General features: G+C 35.9%; 1 protein-coding gene across 8 annotated transcripts in view; it reads left to right on the plus strand.

Annotated features, from left to right (window-relative positions):
* RALGAPA1 (Ral GTPase activating protein catalytic subunit alpha 1) overlaps positions 1–23,512 on the plus strand; it is a 311,810-nt gene that overhangs the window by 84,728 nt on the left and 203,570 nt on the right. For all 8 annotated transcript variants that reach the window (XM_077126931.1, XM_077126935.1, XM_077126932.1 and 5 more), the window contains 2 exons: positions 18,268–18,405; positions 22,810–22,958. In XM_077126931.1, coding sequence (XP_076983046.1) covers positions 18,268–18,405; positions 22,810–22,958 — 287 coding nt within the window. The remainder of the gene's footprint in view (positions 1–18,267; positions 18,406–22,809; positions 22,959–23,512) is intronic.

Consider the following 23,512-nt stretch of genomic DNA (forward strand, 5'->3'; position numbering starts at 1 on the left):
TACTGTTAAGTAATATTCCATTGTGTGCATATACCACGTTTTATTTATCCATTCATTGACTGATGAACTTTTGGGTTGTTTCCATCCTTTGGTGATTGTGAATAATGCTGCCATGAACATTGGTGTGCAAATATCTGTTCACGTCCTTGCTTTCATATCTTCTGGGTATATATCAAGTAGTGGAATTGCTTGGTCATAGGGCAACTCAATATTTAGTTTTTTGAAGATCCACCAAATGATCTTCCACAGCAGCTGTACCATTTACATTCCTGCCAGCAGAGAATAAGTGTTCTTATTTCACTACATCCTCTCCAACATTTGTAGTTTCCTGTTTGTCTAATAGCAAAGAGATAATATCTCATTGTGGTTTTGATTTGTATTTTCCTAATAGCTAGTAAAGATGAGCATCTTTTTATGCGCTTTTATTCCTTTCTTCTTTGAAGGATTATTTGTTGTGTCTTTTGCTCATTTTATAATTAGTTTGTCTTTTTATTTTCAGTTGTTTTTCTTTATATATTTTGGATATCAAATCCATGTCAGATATGTAGTTACCAAATATTTTCTTGCATTGAGTTGGATTCACTTTCACCTTTTGACAAAGTTCTTTGAAGAACAGAAGTGTTCAGTCTTGGGGTGGTCCCATTTATCTATATTTTCTTTTGTTGCTTGTGCTTTGTGTGAACATCTAAGAAGATACCTCCCCTCACTCAGTCTTAAAGATGTTTTGCCATATTTTCTTCTAGGAGTTATATGGTCCTGGCTCTTACATTTAGGCCTTTGAAACACTTTGAGTTAATTTTTTTATTGTTTTTATTGTGAAAAAAACATATATACAAAAACACACACACACACACAATACATTTCCAAGTATACTTTAACAAGTAGTTGTACAATAGACTTTAAAGTTTGGTGTGGGTTACAGTTCCATGATTTTTCATTTTTTCTTCTAGCTGCTGCAAGACACCGGAGACCAAAAGGAATATTAGTATATTGATTCAGCAGTCATATTCATTTGTTAAATCCTATCTTCTCTATTATAGTCTTTCTTTTCGTTTTTTTTTTTGTGTGTGTGAAAAATAACATATATATGAAAAAGCAATAAATATCAAAGTACATTGCAACAATTAGTTGTAGAACAGATTTCAGTGTCTGGTATGGGTTACAATTCCATAATTCTAGGTTTTTATTTCTAGCTACTCTAAGGTACTGAATCAGTGTATTGATATTTCTTTTAGTCTCCAGTACTTGAGTTAATTTTTATGTTTGATATGAGGTAGGGGTACTCTTTCATTCCTTTGAATATTGATATCCAGTTCTTCCAAAAAGACTATTTTGTCCTAGTTTATTGGGTTTGTCAAAAATCAATGGATCCTAGGATGTATTTCTGAACTCTTCAGTTTGATTTTCTGCCAGTAGCATATTGTTTTGACGACCGTGGCTTTATAATAAACTTTAAAGTCAGGAAGTGTGAGTCCTCGCACTGCATTCTTCTTTTTCAAGAAGTTTTTGCCTGTTTGAGTCCTCTTCCCCTTCCAAATAAATTCAATATTTAGCTTTTCCAGTCCTGTAAAGTAAGTTGTTGGAATTTTGATTGGATTGCATTGAATCTGTAGATCAGTTTGGTAGAATTGACATCTAATGACGTTTAGCCTTCTATCCATGAATGCAGGATGTCTTTCCACTTATTTGGGTCTTTGCTTTCTTTTAGGAAAGTTTTATAGTTTTCTGTGTATAGTTCCTTTATATCCTTGGTTAAGTTTATTCCTAGATATTTGATTCTTTGAGTTGCTATTGTGAATGGAATTTTTCCTTAATTACCTCCTTTGTTAGCCCATTACTAGTATATTGAAACCCTATTGACTTTTGCATACTGACCTTGTATCCCACCTGTGCTGATTTGAAGCTGTTATGTACCTTATAAAAGTCCATATTCATTTTTAAAAAATTTTTAAACAATTTTATTTGCACATCAAATAATCCAACCTAAATAAATAGACATGCCTTCACCAGCATAATCTATATGAAGACATTTCCTTTTCTTCAGCATGAAATCCATACCTGTCCCCCATGCTCCCCTCCTCCGCTTATTGGCATTTAGTTTTGGCAAAATGCCTTTGTTAAATTTAGTGGAAGTTTATTACAATGTTACTGTTGACTATAGACCCTAGCTTGCATTGATTGTACCTTTTCTTGTATGCAGTGTTGACAAGGGGTTGAAACAAATGAATATTGACATTCATTTTTTCTCCCTCATGTAATAGGTTTTTTTTTAATGTTTCAATAAAACTTTATTTACAAAAACATAGGATTTGGTCCCCGGACGTAGCCTGCTCCCACCCCCACCCCCAGATGTCCAGACCACATACCTGCGTGGGTAACACAGAGTGAGAGATGCAACCTAAATGTCTGTCCTTAGGAACTTACTGAAAACTGCATGGTAAATTCACACCATGAAAACCAAAAAGACTATCAAAAAGAAGGACTTTGGATCCCACATGTTGATCTACCAAAAACATTTGTGGCAGATTTTTAAAAAATGTTTTATTATAAAAATTTTAAAATATACAGAGAAGTTGAATGAAATGTATAGTGAGCACTGAATACCCATCATGGTTTTAGGCATTCCACCCATCTCTCACTAATTGACTTTTAGGGGGAGAAAAACAAGTTGTAATACATACAGTGTAATTCCATTTTTTTTAATCTACTAAATTTATTTTAACATTTGTTCCCCTATTATTTATTTATTTTTAATCCATATGTTTCACTCATCTGTCCAAAAGGTAGATAAAAGGAGCATCAGACACAAGGTTTTCACAATCACACGGTCATATTGCAAAAACTGTGTCATTATACAGTCATCTTCGAGAAACATGGCTACTGGAGCACAGCTCTATATTTTCAGGCAGTTCCCTCCAGCCTCTCCATTACACCTTAACTAAACAGATGATATCTGTTTAATGCGTAAGAATACCTCCAGTACAACCTCCCGACTGTGTGGAATCTCTCAGCCATTGACACTTTATTTTGTCTCATTTCACTCTTCCCCCTTTTGGTTGAGAAGGTTTTCTCAATCCCTTGATGCTGAGTTCCAGCTCATTCTAGGATTTCTGTCCCACGTTGCCAGGGAGGTTTTCACCCCTGCGAGTCATGTCCCACTCACAGAGGGGGAGGGCAGTGAGTTTGCTTGTCGTGTTGGCTGAGGGAGAGAGAAAGGCCACATCTGAGCAACAGAAGAGGTTCTCTGGGGATGACTCTTAGGCCTAATTTTAAATAGGCTTAGCCTATCCTTTGTGGGGTTAAGTTTCATATGAACAAACCCCAAGATTGGGGGCTCAGCCTATTGCTTTGATTGCCCCCACTGCTTGTGAGATAATCAAGAATTCTCCACTTGGAGAAGTTGAATTTTCCCCCTTTCTCACCATTACCCCAAGGGAACTTATGCAATAGGTTTTTATATTTGCACATTTAATCACTGACATTGTCCACTCTAGGCATTTCTAATTTATACCATCTCAGTCTTTATCCTCTGTCTTTCCTTTTGTTTCATACATGCCCTCAACCCTTCTCCCTCAACCATACTCACATTTAGCTTCATTCAGTGTACTTGTATTATTGTGCTACCATCAGGCTACATTGTGCTATCCATTTCTGAATTTATACAGTCCTTTGCACAATCTGTATTTCTTCAGCATCAAATGTCCAATCTCTACCCTCTGATAACCTGTGTACTTAATTTTAGTTCTCAAAATTCATATTATTTCATATTATTGTGACCATACAGTATTTGTCCTTTTATTTTTTGGGCGAATTTCACTCAGCATAATGTCCTCAAGGTTCATCCATGTTGTTACATGCTTCATGACTTCATTTTATCATACAGCTGCATAGTATCCCATTGTATGAATATACTGCAGCTTGTTTAGCCACTCCTCAGTTGATGGACACTTGGTCTATTTCCATCTCTTGACAGTCATAAAAAAGGTAGCTAAGATATTGGCATGCAAATGTCCATTTGAGTCCTTATGTTCAGTTCTTCTGAATATATGCCTGCTAATGGGATTGAGGATCATATGGCAATTCTGTACTTATCTTCCTGAGGAACTGCCAAACTGCCTTCCAGAATGGTTTTACCATTTTTCATTCCACCAACAGTGAATAAGTGTATCTCTTTCTCTATATCCTCTTCAGGACTTGTTGTTTTCTGGGTTTTTGTTGTTGTTGTTGTTGTTGTTGTTGTTGTTGTTTTTGATAATGGCCACTTTAGTGGGTGTCAGATAACAACATCTCATTGTGGTTTTGATTTGCATTTCTCTAATAGCCAGTGAAGTTGAGCATCTTTTCCATGTGCCTTTTAGCCATTTATATTTCCTCTTCTGAAAAATGTCTGTTCATGTCTTTTGCCCATTTTTAATTGGGATGTATGTCTTTTTGTTGTTGAATTGAAGAATCTCTTTATATATTCTGGATACTAAACTCTTACCTGATATGTGGTTTCCAAATATTGTCTCCCATTGCATAGGCTGCCTTTTTACTTTCCTGACAAAGTTCTTTGATGACAAAAGTGTTTAATTCTGAGGAGATCCCATTTATCTATTTCTTTTTTCAATGCTCATACTTTGGGTGTAAGTTCTAAGAAACCACCTCCTATTAAAAGATTTATAAGATACTTCGCTACATTTTCTTCTAACAGTTTTATGGTCTTAACTCTAATGTGTAAGTCTTTGATCCATTTTGAGTTAATTTTTGCATAAGGTATATGAGATATGGATCTTCTTTCATTCTTCTGCATATGGATATTGAATTCTCCAAACACCATTTATTCAAGAGACTGCTCTATCCCAGGTGGGATAGCTTGACCACTGTTGTGGGTTGCTAGCTGCTGGAATGCAACACACCACAGAGGGATTGGCTTTTAATAAAAGGGGATTTATTTAGAGGAAAGGTAGCTAACTTTCAATTGAGGTTCTTTCTTATATGGGAAGGCACATGGTGATCCCTCCTGGCCTCTCCAGGCCTCTGGGTTCCAACAACTTTCCCTGGGGTGGTTTCTTTCCTTGTCTCCAAAGGCCTGGGCTGAGCTGTGAGTGCTAAGATGAGGTATGCTGAGCTGCTTGGGCTGTGCTTTGTTAAGCTCTCTCATTTAAGCACCAGCCAATTAAATCAAACATCGTTCATTATAGCAGGCACGCCTATTAGCCAACTGCAGATGTAATGAGCAACAGGTGAAGTTCATGTACCATTGACTCATGTCCACAGCAACAGAAGTAAGTACCTTCACCTGGCTAAGTTCACAACTGAATCTAACTACCACAACCACCTTATCAAAGATCAATTGTCCATGGATGAGAGGGTGTATTTCTAAACACTCAATTTGATTCCATTGTTCAGTATATCATTTTATGCCAGTGCCATGCTGTTTTGACCACTGTAGCTTTGTAATATGCTTTAAAGTCAGGTAGTGTGAGACCTCCCGCTTAATTACTCTTTCTCAAGATATTTTTGGCTATTTGGGGCACCCTACCCTTCCAAATAAATTTGATTATTGGTTTTTCTATTTCTACAAAGTAAGTTATTTCCATTTTAATTGATATGGCATTGACTCTATAAATCAATTTGGGTAGAATTGACTTCTTAACGATATTTTGTTTTCCAAGCCATGAACATGGTACATCCTTCCATATATTTAGGTCTTCTTTGATTTCTTTTTAGGACTTTCTTGTAATTTTCTGTATATAGGTATTTTGTATTCTTAGTTAAATTTATTCTTAAATATTTGATTCTTTTGGTTTCTATTTGAAATGGAATTTTTTTCTTGATTTCCTCCTCAGAATGCTCATTACTAGTGTATAAAACATTACTGATTTTTGGTGTTGATCTTCCACCCTGCCACTTTGCTGTACTAATTTTTTAGCTGTAGTAGCTTTGCTGTAGATTTTTCAGGATTTCTGACATATAGTATCATGTCATCTGCAAACAGTGAGAGTTTTACTTCTTCCTTTCCAATTTGGATGCCTTTTAATTCTTTCTTCTGTCTAATTGCTCTGGCCAGAACTTCCAGCACAATGTTGAATATCAACAGTGATAGTGGGTATCTTTGTCTTGTTCCTGAACTTAGAGGGAAAGCTTTCATTTTTTCCTATTGAAGCAGTTATTAACTGTGGGTTTTTCATATATTTCATTTATCATGTTGAAGGAGTTCCCTTCCATTCCTATCCTTTGAAGTATTTTCCTCAAGAAAAGATGTTGAATTTTGTCAAATGCCTTTTTTTGCACCAATACAAACGATCATGTGGTTTTTCTACTTTGATTTGTTGATATGGTATATTACATTAATTGATTTTCTTGTGTTGAACCAGCCTTGCATACCTGGAATAAACCCACTTGATCATGGTGTGTAATTCTTTTAACGTGCTGCTGAATTCGATTTGCAAGTATTTTGTTGAGGATTTTTGCGTCTATATTCATTTGAAAGATTGGTCTGTAATTTTCTTTTCTTGTAGTATCTTTGTCTGCCTTTGGTATTAAGGTGATGTTGGCATCATAGAATGAGTTAGGCAGCTTTCCCTTCTCTTCAATTTTTTGAAGCGTTTGAGCAGGATTGGTAATAATTCTTTCTTGAATGCTTGGTAGCACTCACATGTGAAGCCATCTATTCCTGGACTTTTTTTGGAGGGGAACTTCTTGATGACTGACTTAGTCTCTTTACCTATGATTGGTTTGTTGAGGGCATCTATTTCTTCTCGAGTCAGTGTTAGTTGTTAATGCATTTCTAGGAGGTTGTCCATTTCCTCTTTGTTGTCTAGTTTATTAGCATATAGTTGCTTATAGTATCCTTTATTTCTGTGGGGTCAGTAGTTGTGTCCCATCTTCCATTTCTGATTTTATTTATTTGCATCCTCTCTTTTTTCAACCTCGCTAAGAGTCCATTGAATTCTTGTTTTGTTGATTTTTTTTATTGTTTTCATATTGTTAGTTTCATTTATTTCTGCTCTAACCTTCGTAATTTCTTTGCTATTGTTTGCTTTGGGGTTATTTGCTGTTCTTTCTCTAGTTCTTCCAAGTGAATAGCTAATTTCTTGATTTTTGCTCTTTCTTCTTTTAATATAGGCATTTAAGGCAATAAATTTCCCTCTCAGCACTACCTTTGCTGCATCCCATAAATTTTGATATGTTGTGTTTTCATTTTTTTTTTTTTTTGCATTGAGATATTTACTGATTTCTCTTGTAATTTCTTCCTTGACCCTTTGGTTGTTTAGCCTCTGTTTATTTGGGAATTTTCTGGCTCTCTGCCTTTTGTGGATTTCCAGCTTCATTCCATTATGATCCTACAAAGTGTTTTGCATAATTTCAGTCTTTTAAAATTTGTTGAGACTTCCTTTGTGGCCAAGCATATGGTCTATAGTTGAGAATGATCCATGAACACTGGAGAAAAATGTGTGTCCTGCTATCGTAGGGTATAATATTCTGTAAGTGTCTATTAAGTCTAGTTCATTTATCCTATTTTTTCAAAATCTCTGTTTACTTCTTGATTTTCTGTCTAGATGGGCTGTCCATTGATGAGAGTGAGGAATTGAAGTCTCCAAATATTATGGTAGAAGTATCTACTTCACCCTTTCATGTTGTCAGTGTTTGTTGCCTGTGTTTTGGAGTGCTCTGGCTTGGTCCACAAATATCTATGATTGTTATATGTTCTTGTTGAATTGCTACTTTTATGAACATATAGTGTCCTCCTTTGTGTCTTTTAATTGTTTTATATTTGAAGCCTAATTTGTCAGATACCAGTATAGCTACTTCTGCTCTTTTCTGGTCTTTGAATGAAGTATCTTTTCCCATCATTTTGCTTTCAACCTATTTTTTTCCTTGGGTCTAAAGTCAGTCTCCTATAGATAACATATAGGTGGAGTCTTTTTGGAATGTTTGGTTAAATTCTCCTCTGAATATAAAAGCTCTGGTCTTGGGCTTTTTTTTGTAGGGAGGTTTTTTGTTTTTTGTTTAACTTTTTTTTGTTGTATAGTATATATGCAAAACAAAGAAATAAAAAAGCAATAGTTTTCAAAGGGCTCTTCAAAAAGTGATTACAGGATAGATCCCAGAGTTTGTCGTGGGCTACCATACGATCCTCTCATATTTTTCCTTCTAGCAGCTCCAGAATATAGTAGGCTAGAGGGCTTAAATACTTTATCATCACAATCGACTTTTTTTTCCTTCTTTTTTTGTGAGCAATAACATATATACAAAATAGCTATAAATTTCAAAGCATAGCACCACAATTAGTTGCAGAACATATTTCAGACTTTGGCATGGGTTATAGTTTCACAATTTTAAGTTTTTACTTCTAGCTGCTCTAAAATACTGGACACTTAAAGCGATATTCTTTTAGTCTTAATGCTTAGATTCAGCATTCATATTCATTTGTTAAGTCCTGTCTTCTATGTATAATTCCACCATCACCTTTGATCTTTCCATACCTCTCTTTGGGGTTGTTTGGGCTATGGCAATTCTAAATTTTTTATATTGGAAGGGTCTGTCACTAATATGGGATAGGGAGATGGAGCTATCTGATGTTCTAGAGAGGCTGGGCTAGGTTTCAGGACTTATCTGGACCAAGGACCCATCTGGAGGTTGTAGGTTTCTGGAAAGTTACTCTAGTGCCTGAAACCCTTGTGGAATCTTATCTATTGCCCTAGGTGTTCTTTAGGATTGACTGGAATGGTCCTGGTTGGGGGTTGGCAGGTTATGATAGGTAGCAAGATCAACCTGAAGCTTGCATAAGTACAAGCTCCAGAGTAGCCTCTCGACTCTATTTGAACTCTTTCTGCCACTGATACTTTATTAGTTACACTTCTTTTCCTCCTTTTGGTCAGGATATAATTGTTGATCCCACGGTGCCAGCTCTGGATTCATCCCTGGGAGTCATCTCCCACATCGCCAGGGAGACTTTCACCCCTGGATGTCATGTCCCACTTCGGGGGAGGGCAATGATTTCACTTGCAGAGCTGGGCTGAGAGAGACTGAGGCCATTTCTGAGCAACAGCAGAAGTCCTCCAGAAGCAACTCTTATGCCTACAGGTAGTCTAAGCTTCTCCTCTACCCACATAAGCTTCACAAGAGTAAACCTCATGATTGAGGACATGGCCTATTGATTTGGGTGTTCCAAAAGTTTGACACAGTATCAGGGAATTCCCTGAGGGTAAGGTTTAATAATTCCATAGTCTTTTTCCCCTCTGTCAGGGGACTTTGCCAGAACTTTTTGATTATCTGCTTAATATACCCTAGGATGTTTCCAGGAATTACAACAATCTATACAGGATAAAAGGACCTCTTTCTTATTCTGTGCTTCCTGTGTTTCAGTTGTTCAAATGAGTTGTACAGATAAGTTGAATTAGATCATGCACTACAGAAAATTTCAGTTCCAGATCAAATAAACCTTTCTTCCGTTGGTCTCAAAGAGTATGTGTGGTTCTAAAATATAGACACTGTCTTCCTTACCACTATGTTCTGAATTACTTTAACCCTAAACTGTTCTGCTTCATTCTTATGTCTAAATATCAGGTTGTATATATAAAACAGCCTCTCAAAATCCAGAAATAATAGTCACCACTCCAGACTTAATGTGTCTGCCCTAAAAACTTATAATCTAGGCCCCTGTTTTCTTATAAGCATTTTCTAAAGGTGACCATACCATTGTTTTTTTGTGCCTGGCTTATTTTTTCTCACCAAATGTCCCACATGTTCATTCACATCATCGCATGCCTCACGACATCGTTCCTTTTTGTAGCAGCACAACCTTCGTTCATAAGTATACCCCATCGTTTGCCAATCTACTTCTCCTTCAGTGCATCCTTCAGCCACCTGCATTCATTGGGCATCATGTAGAGGGCCCAAAGTCCACAGTGCATCAGCATTGTCAATTTTAAATAATTTCGTTGTTCCCGAGAGACAGAAAACCAATAAACACACTCTCACCAAATAGGAAATCTAAACCTCCTCTTAACTCTTATCCCTCCCACCATTATTTACCTCTGTTGTTGCTGTGGTAGTGCTGATTGTTTCCTTTTGAACACAGCTCATAGCATGCAATAGCAGTTTTCCCCCTGTACCCTGGACTTAAACACTCTTGGTACCAGAATCATATCTTGAAAGTAATTCTTACAAGAACTCATTCATATTTCTAGTGTGAGTCAGTGAAACACATAGGTCTATACAACCCCTTTCAATCTTGCTCATCCATCTTCAATATGATATTATCTCTAGACCCACTAGAGAATCACTTTCGCTCCTATCTATTCCCTTACATTGGAGTTTGACCTCGTTAGCTAACGGTTCACCCACCTCTAGCTTCTATGTATCTCTAAATACCCTATATTCTGTATTATAAGCTCTGATTATACCTTTATGCTGGCCATAAAACTGGAATCATACGGTATCTGTCCTTTTGTGTCTGGGTAATTTAGATCAGCATTTTGTCCTCAAGGCTCATCCATCTTGTCATGTGCTTCAGGACATCATTTTGTCTTATGCTGCATAATACTCCATCACATGTATATACCACATTTTGTTGATCCACTCGTCTGTTGATGGGCATTTGGTTTGTTTCCATCTTTTGACGATTGTGAATAATGCTGCTGTGAACATCGATGTGCAAATGTCTGTTTGAGTTGTTGCTTTCAGCTCTTCTGGCTATATACCAAGTACTGCTATTGCCGGGTCATAGGGCAACTCGATATTTAGTTTCCTAAAGAGCCACCAAACCATCTTCCGAAGTGGCTGCACCATTATACATTCCCATAAGCAATGCATTTTAAGTGTCCTGTCCTATTTTCTCCACATCCTCTGCAGTATTTATAGTTTCCTGTTTTTTTAATAGCATCCATTCTTATAGCTGTGAGGTGGTATCTCATTGTAGTCTTGATCTACATTTCCCTTATAGCCAGTGAAATTGAGTATCTCTTCATGTGCTTTTGGAGCCATCTGTATTTGCTCTTCAGAAAAATACCTATTCATATCTTTAGCCCATTTTATAATTCGGTTGTTTGTTCTTTTGTTGTTGAGTTGTATGATGTCTTTGTATATGTAGGAAATCAAACCTTTGTCCCATATGTGATTTCCAAATATTTTCTCCCATTGAGTTGGTTGCCTCGTCACCTTTTGACAAAGTCTTTTGAGGTGCAGAAGCATTTGATTTTGAGGAGTTCCCATTTAATCTATTTTTTCTTTTATTTCTTGTGCTTTGGGTGTAACGTTTAGGAAGCTACCTCCTAATACTAGGTCTTAAAGTTGTTTCCCTACATTTTCTTCTAGATGCTTTATGCCACTAGTTCTTATATTTAGGTGTTTGATCCACTTTGAGTTAATTTTTTGTGTAGAGTGTAAGATAGGGGTCGTCTTTCATTCCTTTGGCTGTTGATATACATTTCGTCCATGCCCAATTATTGAAAAGACTGTTTTGTTCCAGTTCAGAGGATTTAGGGGTCTTGTCAAAAATCAGTTGACCATAGATTTGGTGGTCTATTTCTGCACTCTTCATTCTATTCCATTGGTGAATGCTTCTGTCTTCGTGCCAGTACCATGTTGTTTTGACCACTGTGGCTTTATAATAGGTTTTAAAGACAGAGAGTGTTAATCCTCCCACTTCTTTCTTCTTTTTTAGAATGCTTTTAGCTATTCAGGTTTTCTTTCCCTTCCAGATGAATTTGATATTTAGCTTTTCCAAATCTTCAAAGTAGATTTTTTGAATTTTGATTGCTAATGTGTTGAATCTGTAGATCAACTTGGAGAGAATTGATATCTTAAATATATTTAGCCTTTCTATCCATGAGCAGGGAATGTCTTTCCACCTATTTAGGTTTCCTTTGATTTCTTTTAGCAATGTTATGTAGTTTTCTATGTACAAGTTCTTTATGTCCGTAGTTCATTCCTAAGTATTTGATTCTTTTAGTTGCTATTTTGAATGGCATTTTTTCCTTAACTGACTCCTTAGCTAAGGTCATTGCTAATGTATAGAAATGTTACTGATTTTTGCATGTTAATTTTATATCCTGCCACCTAACTGAATGTATTTATTAGCTCAAGTAACTTTGCTGTAGATTTCTCGGGATCTTCCAAGTATAGTATCATATCATCTGCAAATAATAAGAGTTTTACTTCTTTTGGATGCCTTTTATTTCTTTGTCCTGCGTGATTGCTTTAGCTAGAACTTCTAGCACAGTGTTGAATAATAGTGGTGACAGTGGGCATCCATGTCTTGTTCCTGATCTTGGGAAGACTTTCAGTTTCTCTTCTTTGAGTACAATGCTGGCTATCATGTAGGGAGGTTTTTGATGATAACTGATTTAATTTCTTTCCTTTTAAGTGGTTTATTGAGGTCTTCTATTTCTTCTTGAATCAGTATAAGTTTTTTGTGTGCTTCTAGGAAATTGTCCATTTGTGCTGGTGTGAAGCTATTATGTACCTCAGAAAAGCCATGCTTTCATCCTGATCCCATCTTATGGGGGCAGTCATTTCTTTTAATCCTGAGTGACTTTTGTAGGGTGGAAACTCATGATTAGATTATCTCCATAGAGATGTGGTGGTTACAATCGTGGTTGTGGCCTTTTAATCAGATGGAGACGTGACTCCATTCTTTCAAGGTGGGTCTTGATTAGTTTACTAGAGTCCTTTAAAAGGGAAAACATTTTGGAGAAACCTCAGAGTGGATGCAGACGCTTGGAGAACAGTTGCTTCAGAGCTAATAGAGACATGGATGTTTGGAGGTGCTTAGAGTGCTGACAGAGAGCAGATGTCTAGACGTGGGCAGAGCACTGCACATGTAGCCATGTGCTTTCACAAGAGATGCTTAGGAAGCCAGAATCCAGAGTTGTACCCTAGAGGAGCTAAGTGAAGGCCATGGACTGTTAGAGAGGAAACCACTAGCATCAGAAGCTGAAAGCAGTGGAACCAGAAATAATAACCAGCATATGCCAGCCAAATACCATCACAGTTGTCCTTCCTTGAGCCAAGATATCTTTCTTTGGAATCTGTGCTGGTTTGAAATGATGTATGTACCCTAGAAAAGCCATGTTTTAATCCTAATCCCATTTTGTAAAGGCAGCCATTTCTTCTAATCTCTATTCAGCATTGTATGTTTGAAATTGTAATTAGATCATCCTCCTGGAGATGTGATTTAATCAAGAGTGGTCATTATGCTGGGATTAGGTGGAGGTGTATCTCCACCCATTTGGCTGGGTCTTGATTAGTTTACTGTTATCCTATAAAAGGGAACAACAAGAGAGAAAGCTGAAAGATTCTGAGAGAGCAGAATGACATAGCCACAAGAAGCAGAGAGCCCACCAGCCAGCGACCTTTGGAAATGAAGAAGGAAAACACCTCCTGAGGAGCTTTGTGAAAGGAAACCAGGAGAGAAAGCTAGCAGATGATGCCATGTTCGCCACATGCCTTTCCAAATGAGAGAGAAACCCTGACCCTATTTGCCATGTGCCTTCTCACTTGAGAGAGAGACCCTGAGAGAGGTTCAGCAGCCTTCTTGAACCAAGGTATCTTTCTGGATGCCTTTGACTGAACATTTCTATAGACTTGTTTTAATTGGGACATTTTCTCGGCCTTAGAACTGTAAACTAGCAACTTATTAAATTCCTCTTTTAAAAAGTCATTCTGTTTCTGGTATATTGCATTCTGGCAGCTAGCAAAGTAGAACAGATGCCTTAATTAGGAATATTTATGGCCTTAGAACTGTAAACTTGCAACTTATTAAATTTCTAGTTTTAAAAGCCATTCCATTTCTGGTATATCACTTTCTGGCAGAATTAGAAAACTAATTCACAATTTCATCTATGTTATTTAGTTTGTTAGCATACAGTTGTTCATAATATCCTCTTATGATTTTTTTTTTTATTTCTTTGTGGTCCATGCTAATGACACTCCTCTCATTTCTGATTTTAATTTATTTGCATCTTCTCTCTTTTTTTTCGTCAATCTAGCTGATGGTTTGTTGATCTTATACATCTTCTCAGAGAACTAACTTTTGATTTTGTTGGTTTTCTTTATTGTTTTTTAGTTCTCCAATTCATTTATTTCTACTTTAATCTTTGTTATTTCTTTCATTCTGCTTGTTTTGGGATTAGTTTGCTCATCTTTCTGTAGTTTCTTCACTTGTTCAGTTTGGTCTTTGGTTTCAGCTGTTCTCTTCCTTTTATTTTTTCTTTATTTTTTTCTTCTTTTTTTTCCTTTTAAATGTAGACATTTACAACTATAAATTCCCTTCACAGAGCTGTATCCCATAGCTTTTCATATGCTGTATTCTTGTTTTTATTTTTCTTGAGATATTTTCTGATGTCTCTTGCAATTTCTTTTTTGAACTGCTGATGGTTTAAGAGTATGTTATTTAGCCTCCATATATTTGTGAACTTTATGTTTCTTTGATTGTTATTGATTTTGCAGCTTCATTCCATTATAATCAGAGAAAGTGTTTTGTACAACTTCAGCCTGTTGAAATTTATTAAGAGCTGTTGAGTTTACCATCATATGGTCTATCTTGAGAATGACAACCCTGAGATCCATTTTCTTTCCATTTGTTCTTTTGTATGTTTGAATTCTGTTGCTCTGTCCTATAGGTCGCTTATTCTTTCTTCTCCCTCTTAGAATCTACTATTGTGTGTCTCTAATATAATTTTAATTTTATCTTAAGTATCTTTCATCTCTGTAAGATCTGCTGTCATCTGTTTATTCTTTCAAATTCTTTATGCTGTTTGTTTTGGTTGCTAAAGCTGCTGGAAATGCAATATACTAGAAATGAAACAGTTTTATGAAGGGGATTTATTAAGTTGCAAATTTAAAGGTCTAAGGCCACAAAAATGTCCAAACTAAGGCATCCAGAAAAAGATACCTTGACTCAAGAAAGGCCAATGTCTGTCACGTGGGAAGGCAGAAATCTGGCATCTGCTCGTCCTTGTTCCCAGTACTGTTGCTTCCAGCTTCTGATTCCAGTGGTTTCCTCTCTAAACATCTTTGGGCCTTTACTTAGCTCCTCTGGGACACAATGCTGGATTCTGGCTTGCTTAGCATATTATGGGAAGGCACACGGTGATGTCTGCTGGGCTCTGCATCTCCTAATGTCTGTTTCTAGGTGTCTGCCTCTGAACTCTCACCAAAATCTTTCACCTTTTAAAGGACTTGAGTAAGCTAGTCATGACACACCTTAATTGGCGAGTCACAGCTCTATCTGATCAAAAGGTCACATCCACAATTTAGTGGATTATATTTCCATGGAAACAATCTAACCTAAGGGTCCCACCCTATAGTATTGAATCAGGATTAGAAGAACAAGGCTTTTCTGGGGTGTGTAACAATTTCAAACCAGTACACTCTTCTCGTGTCTTCTATACATCCTTTATCTCTTTAACCATCTCAATAAATTTACTTAAAAGTATTGCTTAAGCATCTTTTATTTGTTGTTCCAAATTCTATGTCTCCTCTAACTTTTTTTGGGCATCAGATTGTCTTGATTAGATTATTTTGAAAGTTGGTTTCCCTTTCTTGTCTAGGATATTTCAGTTGCATGGGTTCACATTGAAAGTCTCCTTTGGTACTTGGTTTAACTGTACTTCCCAGCTAAACCAGGTCCAGGATCTCACACAGGGGGTGCAACTCCATTCAGAAGGTTCTTAGAGGGTGGGCAGAAAAGCCACTTGCCAGATTGCACTTTCCCCGTCTTCCCAGGAAGATTGCTTTCTTGGGCAACCTATTCCACAACCCTACCTCTCCCGACTTTAGGAGCCCACTGGGGCAGGTTTCAGAATAGGTCAAGGTCCATTTCAGGGCTGCAGAACCTAGGGGGTTGCCCTCTCTGGCCAAGTGTTAGCTCATGCCTGTTCTGCTTCTTCTTTTGGTCATGTAAGAAGCTGCTGGTCCTAGGGATGGAAGATGCCCTGTGCACCATGTCAAAGACTCCAGTTGTTGATTGCAATGGAGTTGGTTGTTTCCAGACTGTTGTGTGGAAAGGGTTAACTTTATCAGCTAGTAGCTGGCCTTGGGCTGTGCCATGTTATGCCAGCTGGCAAGACCCTGGTCAATGCACAGTACCTGCCCAGGGGTGGTAGAAGGGTACCTGGCATATTAATGGTGCTCCATCCCTTGCTTCCTCCTCTGCACATGGTAGCAGCCAACTCCAGAACACCCTGATCCAGTATGCAGAAAGGATCAAGGTTGTGGGACCCAGAGTGTCTCCCTTGCTGGTTAACCATTGGATCAGCACTACTCTGCATCCCCCTTCCTCCTGAGGCAAGGGCTCTCCATCTCTCCCAGATTTGGGGCCCTGAAGTGGCCACCCTTGGGAGTGGGGGAGTGGATACCAGGAACCACAGCAGGGTCTCTGTATGTGAATACTAGAATAAGAAATAACATATGTAGTTCTGTACAACACAGTGAACTCTGTTGTAAATGATGGACTATAGTTAACAGTACAATTATATGTTCTTTCATGAATTGTAACACATGTACCACACTAATGCAAGGTGTTAATAATAGTGTGGTTATGGGAACTCTGTACTTTATGCATGATTGTTCTATAAACCTATAACTTCTCTAATAAAAAAAGTGACTGGATACTAATAAAATGATTATTTGTAATCGGGTAGACTCACGGAATAAAATAAGAATCCATTAGTCCATATTTACTAACACAAATACATGATTAATCAAACTAATGAAGAAAAAATAGTAAGCTCTTCCTTCCACTAAGATGCTGATTAATAAATCTTAAATGATGGAATTAGAAAATTATCAGTAAGTGATAAGATTGATGAGAAACTGGAAATTTAGCTATTCTCACAGCATCTCTCCACAATTATTTATTAGTTAAAAAGGGAAAGCTGATAATACTGGGATAAACCAACATCATATGCCTCTGTATATTATGTAATGAGGAGGATCCCTGCCAAAAATGCATAACCTGAATTTAATCATGAGGAAACATCAGACAAACCCAAATTGGTGGATATTCTACAAAATAAGTGGCCTATAATCTTTAAAAATGTCAAATTCAACAAAGACAAAGGCTAACTGTTCAAGACAAAGAGACTAAAGAGGCATGACAGTTGCTTTATGTTGAAAAAAATAGCTTTAAGGGATATTATTGAAACAGTTGATGAAAATGGAATATGTTGTTTTTTGGTTAGATAATATTATTATATCAATGTTAAATTTCCTGATTTTAATTTCCCTGTGTTTAGTAAATACTCACTGATGTATTGAGAAAGGGCCACAATGTCTCCAACTTACTCCCAAAGATTTTAGAGGAAAAAAACATATAAATATGTGTATGTGAAAGAGAATAAATGACAAAGCAGATAGGACAAATGTAAACAAACAGTTGGTGAATCTGTATAGCGTTCTTGTGCTGTTTTTGTCATTTTTCTGCATGTTCGGAATTGAATCAAAATAAAAAATGCTGCCCCCCCCAAAAAAAATAACCTCAATTTGTGTCCTTGCTCAACCACTTAATAATTCCCTGAATCTGGGAAATTTTCCTAACTTATTTTAATTGTCAGTCTACTTATTTATAAAATTTCAACAGCAAAAGTACCTACTTTATATAGTTGTGAGAATGTTCATATTGAATCTCTGTTTAGCACAGTTTGTTGTCTATAATTATTGCTTAATTCAAAAAGGGTAAATTTAAATGTATTCTTCTATCTCGTAGTAATGGGAATTTTACTATTCTTTTAAGTAGAATACATGTAAGCATCTTCTGTTGTTATAAGTTAATTGTATTCTGGCATTTAATTTAAAACAGAATTCACCTTTTACAATCTGTGAATAGTGAAATCTCTTTCTTAAGTTTGAGAGTGTAAAGAGGAAATGTTTATACATTAGATGCATAGAAAAATGTCTGTATATCTGAAATGATATAACCTCTGGTTGGTTATCATGGATGGTTGTTTTTGTTTTTGGTTTGTTTTTTTTTCCCGCATGGGCCGGCACTGGGGAATCAAACCCGGTCTCCAGCATGGTGGGCAAGAACTCTGCCTGCTGAGCCACCACGGCCCACCCGATGGATGGTATTTACTTTATATTTTTGTTGATGACAATTTTTTTTACAGTGCGCATATGTTACTTTTGTAATCAGATAAACATTTTCTATTTTGAGAGAAGGAAATCTATTTAGTAATGGACATATAATTTCCAGTTTGCCTCTTCAGCTTACTGATTTGCTGCAGAATTCTTAATGAATGAAACATTAAAACTTGATTTTTCTTTTTTTTTCTTCAGGAAAATGCAACTAATTCAGCTGATCATGTTAGAAATTCTAGTTGGACAAAAAATGGCTCCTATCAAGATGTTCTTCATAATGTCTCTGAAGAAGCCACAGAACAAAATATACAAGCTGGTACCCAAGCAGTTTTGCAGGTAGATCACTTTATTGTTATAATTTTAAAAATAAAGTAAAATAATCGTTAAATATCTCAAATATATAGTTCGGCATTTCAGTATAGAGTATAATATTAAAATGTAATAAATTCACCACCTGCATTTTCAGTTGTCATTATACCATATTAATTTTTATTTTCCTTAACTTTCACTTCATAATATATGTATTGATAAGCAATACATGTTATTATTGTAGACAGTATTTCATTCTATGATTATTTGACATTTTATTTATTCACTTCTCTATTGATGTCCGAAGTTGTTTCCAATTTCTTACTATTCTAGACAGTACTACAGTGAACCATCTTATATATGTATTTTTTGCACATGTGAGAGAACTTCCCCAAGGTATATCCTTAGAAGTGTAATTGCTGGGTTGTAGGGTTTATACATTATCGCTTGTACTTTATTATTATTGCCAGTTTGTTCTCCAGTGTGGTTATAATAATTTATATTTCCTCCAGCCATATTTGTGAGTTTCTCATTTCCTCATAACCTCCCTATTACTTGTATGATCAGATTTTAATTTTTTGCTGCTCCTATATATATGAAATACTTGTTTTTTAAATTTGATTTCACATTTTAATTTGCATTTCTCTCATCACCATTGTAATTAAGCATCTTTTAATTGTCTCTTCATATGCATTGTCTGTTATTCTATTGGATTGCTTATCTTTTTCTTAATAATTTATAGGCATTTATTATAGCCATTCCAATTTTTTCAACAAGCTATTTTAGTGAAGGCCACAAATGACCTCCGCATTATTTAGACAAATTACCATTTTTCGATCTAATCCTACTTTACTTGTCAGGACCATTTGACAAAGTAGATCACTCTGTCCCCATTGAAACCCTCTTCACTTGGCTTCCAGAATAGTACACCCTCCTTTTTTTCTCCTCCATCACTGGCCACTTCTCAAATCCCTTTACTGATATTTCTGTATCTCCCAGACGTTTTTATATTGAAGTGCCCAGTAATCAGTTCTTGAATATCTTTCCTACCTATATTTACTCTCTTATTGATCTGCACCATTCCCATGGCCTTAAATATCACCATATACCACAATTTTTAAAATATTCTCTCTAGTTTTGGATGTCTCATCTGAACTTTGTAAGTCCTAAACTCAAATATTCAAATATCAGTTTAGCATCTTCTCTTGCATATTTAATAGGCATCTTTGGAATGTGTTTCAGTTTGCTAAAGGTGCGAGAACAAAAACCAGAAATAGGTTGGCTTTTACAATGGGGATTTATTAGTTTACAAATTTACAGTTCTAAGGTCATGAAATGTGCCAATTAAGTCATTAATGGGATGATACCTTCTCTGTAGAGAGGTCACTGGTATCCAGAGTTCCTCTTCACGTGGAAGGCACATGGTCAGCATATACTGGTCCTTCTCACCTGGGTTTTATTGCTTTCAGGTTCTGGCTTCAATGGCTCTTCAGTTTCTGTGGGTACTTGTTTACTTCTCCAGTTCTTTTCTCTCTTTGAGCTCTCTCTGGGTGTTTGTCCCTCTTCTCTCTGGGCTTTTTCTGTCTTTTATCCTCATAAAGGACTCTAATAAAGGATTAAAATCCATCTTGAATGGGATGAGTCACATCTCAATTGAAATAACCTAACCAAAAGGTTGCACCCACAACAGGTCTGCTCCCATAAGAATGGATTAAAAGAACATGACCTTTTCTGGGTACATAACACTTCAAACCAGCACAGCATGACATCTTTTTATCTATTGGACAAATTTGACATATTTAAAATTGGCTCCTGATCTTCCCAATAAACTTGCAGTATTCCTTGTTTCATTTAATGGCAGATTCGTTTTCTAATTGATGAGGCCATTTTGTTTTCTGTCTTGTATATCTTACATGTGATTTGACAACAAATCCTGTTGCCACTGTTTTCAGAATGTATTTGGAATCTGGCTGCTACTCAGTATCCACAGTTACCTCTTCTGTCCAATCCTCCATAATTTTTTACATAGATTACTGTATTGATCTCCTTGCTTCTGCTCTTGCCCACCCATTACCATGGTCTGTTCTTAAGAAAATAACCACAGGGATCCTTTAAAATATAAAACAGGTCATATCACTCCCCTGCTCAGAACCTTCTAATAGCTTTCCATTCTACAGAACATAAAATCAGAAGTCTTAAAGATTCAGTGGCCTATAAAGGCTTTACATCACTGCTCCTCAGTATGGTTCATAAACCAGGACTGGCCCACAAAATACATGCAGAAATTAAGAGTAGGAGTTTAGAAGCTCTGTCATTTAATAATGTGGGTTTGTATTTTGCCTGTCTTATTCATTTCTATTTCCTAGTTATTACTTTTTTATTCCATTTTATGATAGGATTGGTTGCAAAAGATTGTGGAATAACAAAACGTGTTCTTTCACCATTTATAGTTTGGAAACTTTGTGCCCCATGATGTGGCTCTATTTCTCAACATCATCTCCTGTTCTCCCCCTGGCTCACTTTTCTCCATATTCTGTGTTCTTCCTCATGTACAGTGCACAGATTCTCATCTGAGAACTATTGATAAGGGTACATTATATTAATAGATTTTTCTGATATCAGGCCATCCTTTACAGTTTTGGAGTAAACACTACTTGGTCATAAAGTATTATTATATATTGCTCAATATGAATTGCTGTTGTTTTTTTTTGAATTTTTATATATGTGTTCATAAGTGATAGTGATCTCTTATTTACTTTTCTTGCATAGTCCTTGTTTGTTTTGGTTAATAAGATTATAGTTTTTTAAAATGGGTAGCTTTCCTTCTTTTTTTGTCTCTGAAACAACTTATATAATAATATAAGAATCATTTTCCATGGAGATTGGATTAAACTTTGCCTATAAAGCTGTCTAGGCCTGGTGTTCAGTGATAGATCAGGGAGAACTTGATTACTAGTTCAAATGATTTGATGCGATTGATATGTGCATCTTTTTTATTTCTTCTTGAATTTCATGTAATAATTTTTTTCTGTAAAATAACCCATTTCATTAAAATTTTTATTGGCATAAATATAGTCATTGAATTATTATTTTCAAATCCTCTGTTGGATCTATAGTTACATCTTTGTTTTCTTTTTAATATGTTTTCTTGTGTCCCTCTCTTGTTTTTTCTTGGTCAGTTTTGCTGGACTTGCAGAGTCAGTTATTTTCATTATTATTATTATTATTTTTTTCTACATGGGCAGGCACCAGGAAACAAACCCTGGTCTCCGGCATGGCAGGCGAGAACTCTGCCTGCTGAGCCACCGTGGCCTGCCCTCTTTTCGCTATTTTAAAAGTTTGCTTGGGCGGACCACGGTGGCTTAGAAGGCAGAGTTCCCAAGCCTGCCATGCCAGAGACCTGGGTTCGATTCCCAATGCCTGCCCATGCAAAAAAAAAATTAAATAAAAAATAAAAATAAAAGTCTGCTTAATGTTCTTTTTCTCACATGACTTTACAGTTGTACTTTGCAATGTATTTCCTCCAGGGGATTCAAACCAAGAATTATAAGTATAGAAGATAGAAATGTTCTATATTTGTAGTTGACAATACACTTAATTTCTGTACCTCCAAAGTGTCCTTGAGAGTTTTGCATTTGGCTATGACCTTATCATAACTTGATTCTCACAATCCTTTTCCTCTAAAGCAAAATATAATTAATGATTTGATTATAATGAATTTAATTAAAATGCATATTGATGGAGCGCATTAGTAGTACTATAATATGTAATTTGTTTATACAGTATGACACTTATCACCAAAGCAGATATAACACACATAACCAGTAAACATGAAGAAGGGGATAAAATATTTAAACAGCTTGTTAAAAAATTCTTCCTGATTTAGGTATTATCTAATATGCTAAACTATTTGAATTTATTCATTGTTCTTTTCATTTTATGTTAGCAAAAAGGCATATTATATTAAAGCTCTTAGTTTTGAAAATACTGTTTTTGTACTTGGTTTATTTTCCTTAAATGTCTAATAGTAATATTATATTTGCAGTATAAACATTAAAAAGATAGGTTTATATGGTAGCTCATGACAAACTCTGGGATCTGTCCTGTAACTGCTTGTTGAAGAGTACTTTGAAAACTACTGCTTTTTTATTTATTTGCTTTGTGTATACGTTATACTATACAATTTAAAAAGTTAAAAATAAAAAAATATATATGGATGATATCATCCTTTAAGAAAAAAAAGATAGGTTTAATGAGCTTAAATTTTAATACCTAGCTGGTGCTAGAAGTAGGATTAGAAAGAATGCACAGTCTTATGTTTCGAAGTTTGTTGTAGATCACCTAGTGGTAAGCATCCAATTTGTTTCTCTTTGAATAAGAAATTTGCTATGAAATTCCATAGTTAATACCTAACGATTTTTTTTATCTTAGGTATTTATTATTAACTCATCGAACATATTTCTTCTTGAACCTGCAAATGAAATAAAAACTCTTCTGGATGAGCACACAGATATGTGTAAACGCATTCTTAACATTTATCGGTTCATGGTTGTGCAAGTATCAATGGACAAAAAGACTTGGTAAAATTTTTTTATCCTTTATGCGTATTGATTTTAAATTGTATATACAAGTATAGTGTTTTTGTAATAGTAGTTTCTTTGAATAAGGCTTTTTAAAATATTGTAGGAGCTCTTATTAATAATGAATGAATGTAATATTTTGTAAAATAATCATAAGGAAAACACTTCCCCTTCCCTTTGTCGCAGGCATCTTTGATCAGACTTCCACAAGACCTCTTGGTCTGTCTTTCTGAAGCAGGCATTTGATGGCCTTGTCCTCCTAGAAATGAATGCATGTGTGAGTGACTGAGTGAATGGATAAGTAAATGATTGAGTGAATGTATGAATGCTAGATTCCTCAACCTGATATTCAAGGCCATGTCTACTTTTCTAGCCCCCTCTCAAGCCTAAATTCTACCTTGTGGTATGTTATCCTGCCTTTATCATATTGCTGTTTCCTGACCACATTTTGTACTTTTCTTTAGAGTATATAATTCCTGTCATCTTTTCCTATGGTAGCCAGTAACTATCCTTTAGATTCCATTTCTTCTTTCCACATATCATTAGTTAACTTT

Source organism: Tamandua tetradactyla, chromosome 14 (genome assembly GCF_023851605.1).
Source record: "Tamandua tetradactyla isolate mTamTet1 chromosome 14, mTamTet1.pri, whole genome shotgun sequence".
NCBI lineage: Eukaryota > Metazoa > Chordata > Mammalia > Pilosa > Myrmecophagidae > Tamandua > Tamandua tetradactyla.